Source organism: Oncorhynchus tshawytscha, linkage group LG26 (genome assembly GCF_018296145.1).
Source record: "Oncorhynchus tshawytscha isolate Ot180627B linkage group LG26, Otsh_v2.0, whole genome shotgun sequence".
Taxonomy (NCBI): domain Eukaryota; kingdom Metazoa; phylum Chordata; class Actinopteri; order Salmoniformes; family Salmonidae; genus Oncorhynchus; species Oncorhynchus tshawytscha.
The window spans coordinates 37,089,349-37,099,157 of NC_056454.1; the positions used below are offsets into that span (position 1 = coordinate 37,089,349).

The following is a 9,809-nucleotide window of genomic DNA, read 5'->3' on the forward strand; positions in this document are numbered from 1 at the left end:
CTGCATGTCAATTTTGCATCTGTACATTTGAAATTGCACTACTCTGTTCCTTTATGTATGAAAGAATAGAGGATTACACCAAGCACTTTCCAAGCGCTTCTGGTTTTAAAAGTCTATACTGTACTGTCTACAGTTTGATGTTTTTGCATGAGTTTATTCAGTTATATTCCTCTGTGGCCTACGTGATCTGATGGTAATGTCTGTCGGGCCATGATAAAAGTCATTATCAAATTAATATTCAAAGAACGGGACTGTTCAGCATGCGTGTGGAACAAATAGTGTCAGCAATCAAGCTGTGATCAAGACTCTTTCTAGTTCAGTCTGTGTCAGAATTCATCACTATCAACACTTGACTGTGATTAGACTCACAGTATCCCTCCATCGCTCCACAATATACTTGTTTCCTTTGTAAATGAATCCAACACATCTATGATAAATAAGATTATGAAACTATAGCTATGCTACATCGTTTATTTAATTTGTGGTTTGGCAAAGTTTAAATATTTGATTAATCAGAATTGTGCAACTGTATTCCAGTATTTTAGATTTTAACCAATACAGACATTTTTTTCTCAATATCAAATCATTTCTGGGTAACAATTAAGTAACTTACTGTGATCCTTTTCAATTAAAATGGTCAAAAAGAAACAAAAATAGGTTCTTAGCAAATAGCAATTTCTCAAGCAAGAATTTTGCTAGGACTATCTGGGAGTGGTCTGTGTGGGGAGGGGAAACTGAACACTAGCTGTTATTGGCAGAGAGGTTTGGAACTCTTTCTTATTGGTCTAATAACAAATGTACTACCTAGTGATGTCACAAGGCAAGCCAAAACTCCATCCCACCAAAACAGGCTGAAATTTCAGGCCTTACACTAAAAGTGCATTAACATATTTTTCACAATTTCACAGTATTATTCTAACCTCATAGTGTGAAAATATATAGAAAACACAGAACAATTCCATTAGCATATATATTATTATTTTTATATTATATTTAGATATTGCAGATAGATTGTAGCTTCCATCAATGTAATTGTCTACATAATTTCCAATCCCCCATATTTGTTTTGTAAATATATATATATACATACATACACACCCAAATATATATAAATATATATATACATAAATGTGTGTGTGTATATATATATATATATATATACATACATATCTTTTAAAATTATATTTTCCTTTATTATTTCCCGCAAACCCTACCACCCCTCCCATAATTGGAGTAAACTAAGAAACAACAACACTTAGGCTTCTACATCCAGCTTGTACATACTTTAAGCATATTTTTACAATGACCGTGCCCTGAATTGGTCTGACTGTGGTACCCTTTTCACACTAACAAGCTAACCTGAACAAAACCACTCAGTAGAGCTTGGTTTGGCTCAGCTCAGTTCAACTTAGTAATATGAGAAGCCCGTGTCTAACATAAACCTTATATCCTGTCCTCCTCTCCAGACGTATCAATCCAGCCCTGGCGGTCACTCGTCATGTAGCAGTGAGCCATCGCCACTTGGCAGTGCCCACAACAATGACAGTGGAGTAGAGATGGCCCTGCACAGCGGGGGAAGCTTTGGGGAGCTGAGTGCACTGGATGACGCTCCCATGGTGGACTCCTCCACCCTCTCCCATGGCAACTCAGCAGGGGTGGGGCTTGGGCTCCGTAAAGGGGGAGGAGTCACCATCAAGCTGGAGAACATCAAGAAGGAGAGGCTGAAGAATGTGAGGGATTCGTGTCCCTGGGCCAACTCTGGTCCACAGATCCGGAACACCAACACCAAGCTGCCTCCTATTCCTGCTGTTGGTAAGAGTTTTATATAGAGTTTTTGATAACTGTTGTTAAGAACTGTCATAATGCTGAAAGTTTAATAAACGATGACAAGGAAGAAAAATATTATCTTATAAAAAAATTCTCGCTAGGGCCTCCCGAGTGGCACAGCGGTCTAAAGCACTGCATCACAGTGCTTGAGGCATCACTACAGATCCAGAATCCTGGGCTGTGTCGCAGCCGGCCATGACTGGGAGAGCCATGAGGCGACACACGATTGGCACAGGGCCGTCGGGGTTAGGCCGGCCGGGATGTCCTTGTCCCATCGCGCTCTAGTGACTCCTGTTGCGGGCCGGGCGCATGCACGCTGACATGGTCGCCAGTTGTATGCCATTTCCTCCGACACATTGGTGCGGCTGGCTTCCGGGTTAAGTGAACAGTGTGTCAAGAAGCAGTGTGTGTTTCAGAGGATGCATGGCTCTCGATTTTCGCCTCTCCCAAGTCCGCATGGGAATTGCAGCAATGGGACAAGACCGTAACTACCAATTGGATATCACACAATTGGGAAGAAAAAGGGGTACAAATTACCAAATAACAAACTTTATTTTTTTTTGCGTTCATCCACAATCATAGAGATGGAGTTGGGAGGAATTTGTGAAGCAGCCTTAGATACCAGGAAAGGTGTTTTGCCCTATATGTTCTAATGTGGTTCCTCTTGTTGGTTCCTCAGGTTCCCTTCTGGAGAACTCCAATATGATTGCTTCACCCGGGCCCTACCCTGGTCAGCGTCTTGGTGACCTGTCATCATGCGAGGTGACCATGCTAAACCAGCTGAATGAGCAGGGCCGCCGGTACAGCAACACCAGCACTGCCAGTTCAGCCTACACCAGCCGCCGCTCCTCGGGCATCTCCCCCTGCTACTCCAGCCGCCGCTCTTCCGAAGCTTCGCAGTTCAGCAACCGCCACAACAACATCAGTTCAGCCGACTCCTACGACCCCATCTCCACAGACCTGTCCCGGAGATCCAGCGAGGCCAGCCAGTGTGGAGGGGGTGGTGGAAACGGCCCTAGTTTGCTCAGCCTCACCCCGGCTCAGCACTACCATCTTAAGGCCAAGTATGCTGCCGCAACCGGGGGAGCTCCACCCACACCTCTGCCCAACATGGAGCGCATGAGCCTCAGGACCAGGATGGCCCTGTACGGGGACCACTCCCAGGAGAGGGAGAGCTCCTCCAATTCCAACCTGTTCCAGCCCCCTGCTGGAGCAGTGCCCAGACGCTGCAGCGACATTGGCTACAGTAACCATAGTATGATGCCCCACGAGGTCCCTGGTAACCTGCCACGGCGAGCCAGCGATCCCGTCCGCAGACCTACCTTGGACCCACTGTCCCTGCCCAGGGTCCAGCGCTACAACAGCATGAACAGTATGAACCCCAACTCCATGATGCCTCCTCCCTCTACTGATCGCCGGGGCCTGGCCATGCAGGGCTACACACGATCCGACGGAAGTCTGCACCGCCACCCTTTCGCCCCGCGGCCCCCCAGCATCTCAGAGAATGTGGTGATGGAGACCATGGCTGTGGACGGGCTGGACCATGCAGGGGACGAGGACATGGTGCTGCCTGAGGATGTCGTACAGTATCTCAGGTCTCAGAACACTGGCGCCGGCCAATCAGCAGGCCCCGTCGACTACACCAACAGCCAATCACACGGCTTCCAGGTCCAAGGGAATATGACCTCCTCCCAGCAGCCCCACCAGCAGTTCTATGGGCAAAGGAGGATGGCCATGGTGGATACCAACATGCCCCTGTCTGAGTCAGGCCAGGCCCCCCTAACGCTCTACAAGATGAGCCCTGGTTCTGGATCACAGCAACAGCAGTACCCAACCTCACCCCATATGAACAACAAAAACAACATGCCAGTGCAGTGGAATGAGGTCAGCTCAGGGACTGTGGACACCACAGGCACCTCAAGACTCACCAAGCAGAACCTCCTCAGAAACAACAACCTGGCAGTGGTTCAGCAGAGACAGAACTGTGGGCCTTTCCAGGGAAGTATGGGTAGTAACAGTAACCAGCAGGTGATGCCTATGAGCCAGAACATGGAGCTACAAGGCTACACTCAGAGAAGCAACGCCCAAGGGATCAACTCTGTCCAACAGCAACAGAGGCAGCCATGCAGCATGAATTATACTGATCAGATGAGTCCCCAGCAGGGATACGGCCAAGACATTGTCCCCATCCCTAACTCTGGATCTGGGAATGGCAGCCTACGACCCAACTATAACGGCATGGCACTGCCCAATGGCAGAGTAATGGCAACACATAATCCAGATATTCAAAACTACAGATCAAGGACTCAGGTTGAAAGCTATCCCCCTCACATGAATCAGGTTGAGCAGCTGAACTACAGTAGTATGCCTCAGCAGCAAGCCGTCCATACTGGGACCAGAGATGGGATGCAGCCCAGGCTTCCCATGGAGACCAAGTCTATGCCCAGACAACATGTAAGATCCAGCAGTACGATGCAGAACCGTTTCCTTCAGTCTGACTTCAATCACAACACCTCTGAGGCCAGTCCAAAGAAGCCAGGCCGCACCGCAGCACATAACGTCGGACAAAAGGGAAACTCCAACTCTAACGCTCCAGTGTTATACACTGGCCAGATACACATGTTCGAGTCCAACAACAACCTGAGTTTCGACTCCCCCATGTCCCCCTGCACACCCCAGGCACTGGTAGGCACTGCTATTACCATGGCATCCCCAGGGGTCAACCAGGTCACCAGCACCGTGGACTCCTCTGGTGTGGAGCATGCCCAGATTGACTTTGATGCCATGTTGGATGATGGTGACCACTCCAGCCTGATGTCGGGGACCCTCAGCCCCGGGATCCTCACAAGTCTGTCCCAGAACTCCTCCAGGCTCACCACCCCCCGTAGCTCTGTGACCCTGGCCTCTGTGCCAGCAGGGATCGGTAACATGGCCATTGGCGATATGAACTCCATGTTGACCGCCCTGGCTGAGGAGAGTAAGTTCCTCAACATGATGAGCTAACGCCTTGGCTGCATCGCAATAGTTTTTCTCCCAAAGTGTTCACGTGTTCACTTCCTTTCATGAATTTCAAAGGAAATGATTGGTGAATGGAAACTTCCCCTGGCCCATGCCTACACCAATACAATGCTTTTACATTTGTGGGGAGTAGTGCACACTTCAGGAGGAAGGAGAGATTATTGGGACGCCCCCCTTGTATATTCAGACCATTTCAAGAAAGCATCAGGAAAATTGTACTATAAAAGCTCTGATTATATGTAACAATACCTTATGGAAATAGTTACTTATCAGGAGAATGTCGATCTCCACCGGCCTGAAAAGAGACTTTGCTTATCCAGTTCTATGTAATATTTGCTCAAGTACATTTTAAGTAATGTTTATGTTGATAAAGTAAGTGTAGTAAAGACATAAGGGGTATTTGTATCACTGTTTTAAAAAGCCATACTTTGTATCTACGAATAAAAATAGACAATGGTATAAAAATACGTTGGCAAATGTGTCCAGCTCAGTATTTGTTGATGTTTGTTACCTTTTAAAAAGCAGTGCACTGAAAGCAGTTCACCAAGTGCCTTGATAAAAAGATCAAGTTTGAGTAATATGTGAACTCATAAAACATACATACATGTAACAATGTTGCCAAGAAAAAATGCATATGAAAATATTAGAATATCATTTCTCATTACAACCTTCCATCATGTTTATAAATATACTGTAAGGTACGTGGTTTAAATTATGTTGAAGAGACGTAATTATTGCAAGCCGTTTACAGTATGATGCCACTATTTAACATTGCGATGCTTTCATCTATCTGTGTATAGAGGAGCTTGCAGTGGAACAGGTTCCCTTGCCAAGCTCTTAGGGCCGGTTTCCCGAACAAAGATTAAGCCTAGTGCTGGACTACAACCCATGCTTAGTGGAGATTATCCATTGAAAATGATTTTTAGTCCAGGACTAGGCTTAATCTGTATCTGGGAAACCACACCCTGGCATACAGCAGGAGATGGCCTCTTTCAGTCATACTGTATAAAAGATCCTCCAAGTGCCCTCTAAAAAATGTCTAACCCTCTATGGACCCTCCTCCTTGTCAGACTGACTGTATGATTGAAAAGGACAGAGATCTGCCTCAGTGTCAGTCAGTCTGTGAAGATACACACGGATCCCCATGCCTCGCAACGTCTTGGAGGAATCAGATCTCTAAAGGAATATGCAAGTACTCCATGTGTTCTCTGTGGACATGATCACACACTAATTAGTAGATTCATTACCCCTCCCTCTTCCCTGAGTTCTGAGCTAGACATGGACTATATGGAGATTCAAATAAGGAATGTATTACTTTGATTACGAATCATATCAAAGACAATGAGATACCGCAACTCCTAAGTTTTTATTTAGTTTGTTTCCTGGAGTTAAAGTAGCCTTATAGTATGTATAGGTATACTGCTCATTCATTTGGCTATGCTCCGTGTGAGTGTGTCTGTGTGTGTGTGTGTTGTATATAGCTTTTGTACATTTCAAATACAGTATCCACGTTTTTTCTTTTTTAACCAAAGTCTTGTTTTGTGTCTCCTTTGAAATCACATGGTCTCGTCCCTCTGGGACACATGAAAGCAAAGTGTCGTTATCTAAACTCTTCAGCACCCACCCTAATGAATTCTACACACCATGAAAACCATCCTCATGTCAAATAACTATAGAGCGAGGCAATGTTCCCGCTGTTGCGGAGACGTCGCCTCAATTCGAAATGAACGTGACATTTTATTGCAGATCTTACGCGATACTTCAGCAATACAGATTGATATACTATACCAGTCAAAAGTTTGGATACACCTACTCATTCAATGTTTTTTATTTATTTTTTCAAGAACTTTGAAGGTTTCTTCAAGTGCAGTTGCAAAAACCATCAAGGGCTATGATGAAACTGGCTCTCATGAGGACCGCCACAGGAAAGGAAGACCCAGAGTTACCTCTGCTGCAGATGATAAGTTCATTAGCCCAAATAAATGCTTCACAGAGTTCAAGTAACAGACACATCCCAACATCAACTGTTCAGAGGAGACTGCGTGACTCACTCCTTCATGGTCGAATTGCTGCAAAGAAACCACTACTAAAGAACACCAATAAGAAGAAGAGATTTGCTTGAGCCAAGAAACTCAAGCAATGGACATTAGACCTGTGGAAATACATTCTTTGGTCTGATGACACTGGCGTGTCTTTGTGAGACGCAGGGTAAGTGAAAGGATGATCTCTGCATGTGTGGTGAACCATGGAGGAGGAGGTACGATGTTTTGGGGATGCTTTGCTGGTGACACTGTCTGATTTATTCAGAATTCAAGGCACACTTAACCAGCATGGCTACCACAGCATTCTGCAGCGATACGCCATCCCATCTGGTTTGTGGTTAGTGAGATTATCATTTGTTTTTCAACAGGACAATGACCCAACACACCTCCAGGCTGTGTAACGGATATTTGACCAATGAGAATGATGGAGTGCTGCATCAGATGACCTGGCCTCCAAAATCACCCGACCTCAACCCAATTGAGATGGTTTGGGATGAGTTCAACCGCAGAGTGAAGGAAAAGCAGCCAACAAGTGCTCAGCATATGTGGGAACTCCTTCAAAACTGTTGGAAAAACATTCCAGGTGAATCTGGTTGAGAGAATGCCAAGAGTGCAAAGTTGTCATCAAGGCAAAGGGTGGCTACCTTGAAGGATCTAAAATATATCTTGATTTGTTTAACACTTTCATTGGTTACTACATGATTCCATATGTGTTATTTAATCGTTTTGATGTCCTCACTATTATTCTACAATGTCGAAAATAGTACAAATAAAGAAAAACCCTTGAATGAGTAGATGTGTCCAAACATTTGACTGGTACTTTAAATACATAATTGCAGCTAGCAAAATAACATCTACCTACAGTATATTTGATGTTTAGCTGCAAAGGATGCCTTTTGTTTTGGGGGGTGATTTTATCATAGATTAAGTTGAGGTGGTTAGAAAAATAGGAATAGAAGAAAAGAACATAACAGGGTACTACTGATGTAGGATCTTAATTTGATCACCCTGTTGCAGGACAACTTTCCACTTCTTAAAGTTCAAAAAGGCTTCTGAAGTTTGTAATTTCCACTTTGAAATTTCATACTTGATTTTCCCTTATGAAAAATGTATCAACCCTTACAAAGATGTCCATTAATTATAACCTACATAATAATTCACATTTCCTGTTGCTGCAGGATTATTTTCATGCTGCAGCAAACTGGCTCAAATTAAGATCCTATATCTGTAGTAAATAATCTAGGGAAAACTATAGAATTAGGAATTAGAACGTATTATAGGATCTCTATGTATTATAGGATCTCTATGGGGAAAACTTTGTTTTCTCTTTTATCCCTTCTTTTTCGCTTTCATCCATTACTTCACAATACATATTTACTTCAACAAATGAAGACATCTTTAAATGTGAATCTTCTCAGTTGTGTTGCTCTTTCAGTTTTTTTAAACAGTGTCGGTAAAGGCATAAAATTCAACCTGAAAACCCAAGCTAAAAATTATTCTTCCAGAAAAACAAAATGCATACATAGCAGTTTCTAAAGTTAGGCATTTTGTCCAAAATTAACAGTGGCAGGCACGCTCTGAGGAAATGGTTTTCAGGAAAGACATTAAACACACCAGTGGAGAGAGAAAGACGAAGAGAAACAGAAAGAAAGGAAGAGAGCGATAGGGGCAGAGAGGAAGACAGAGATAAGGAGAGCGGAAGAATGGGGGTTGTAAAAAGGATGACTGCGTGGAGAAAGTGTAAAAAGAGTGGGGAACAAATGATTTTACTCTGACAGGCAACGGAACTCTGCTGAGGATCCTTTTGATGTGTTTGCCACTGATTTCATTTGCCACTTGAATTCCTTATTCTCTCAGAGAGAGGATGGAAGAAAAATAGCCTGGGGTAATAAGGGAGCTAAGAGAACAAGAGGTTAGGACGGGAGGCAAGATGAACACTAACGGGCAAGGCACTAGCTAATTAGACAAGAACACAAACGAGGTGAGATGTAAGACTCAAAACTCTACCATAGAGAGAGAAAGAGAGAGTCCACAGAGATAGTCTGGGCTGGGCTTAGCTTTGCATGCCTCGTCTCAAAGCTCAGAGAAAGAGAGAATGAACGGAGAAAGAGCGAGGTTCAAGACATCACGTTCTAGAATCTACACAGTGTGTTCTCCATGCTGCTTGGTCCCATGGTTCCAGTCGTTCCAGACTGAGATGCAGTTTTATAAAAATAGGTCTCAGGGGAGAGACCAGGGCATTCACTCTCTCTGTCCCTCTCTCTCTCTGTTTCACTCGTCCTCCCTCCTGCTCTCTCTCTATCCATCCCCCTCTCCACTTAGCTGCTGCCTAGATGGCTGACACTGGGCCGCTGGAGAGAGAGAGATGGAGCAAGAGAGAGTAGGGTGGGCAGGGCAGGGCAGCTGTTAGAGAAGGGAAGGTAGCATGATAAAACAATGCCACCAGACACAACTCACACTAGGCTCAGAGGCCTTACAAATTTGATCCAAAAGGATTCTTCTTTCCAAGTGTCCTTATGGTGACTTATGTTGCTCACAAAAGGCCACTAAATAAGCACCTCTTCCTATCCTCATCTAATGACAACATCCACTGATTTAGTAGTAAGTCATTTTTATCCGCTCGAAATCCTTCCACTTTCTAATGGTATTGGGGAATCAAGCAGCTAAACTAAACCCAGTCGGCTGTAAACAATGAATCATTGTTTGTGTGAAGGCATCAGAAAATAACCTCCACATAATATAAATAAATCCACCAGAAGAAAAACTGCATGTTGTTGAAAGAGAAAGATGATCAATTACTGATCTGTTGACTATATATCTGTCTATCTACACAAGACCACTAATCATGCAATTTCACACACCCATTAACATTACAATTATATGGTACGCAGAAAAAGACAGGAGATCAAAGATGCTGTTCAA

The 9,809-nt window shown here is 44.2% G+C and overlaps 1 protein-coding gene across 3 annotated transcripts in view; it reads left to right on the forward strand.

Moving 5' to 3' along the window:
* LOC112224857 (zinc finger protein GLI2) overlaps positions 1-6,376 on the forward strand; it is a 102,545-nt gene extending 96,169 nt beyond the window's left edge. For all 3 annotated transcript variants that reach the window (XM_042306547.1, XM_042306548.1, XM_042306549.1), the window contains 2 exons: positions 1,467-1,812; positions 2,507-6,376. In XM_042306547.1, the coding sequence (XP_042162481.1) occupies positions 1,467-1,812; positions 2,507-4,830 (2,670 nt within the window). In that variant the 3' untranslated portion in view covers positions 4,831-6,376. The remainder of the gene's footprint in view (positions 1-1,466; positions 1,813-2,506) is intronic.
* The last annotated feature ends 3,433 nt before the right edge of the window (positions 6,377-9,809 follow it).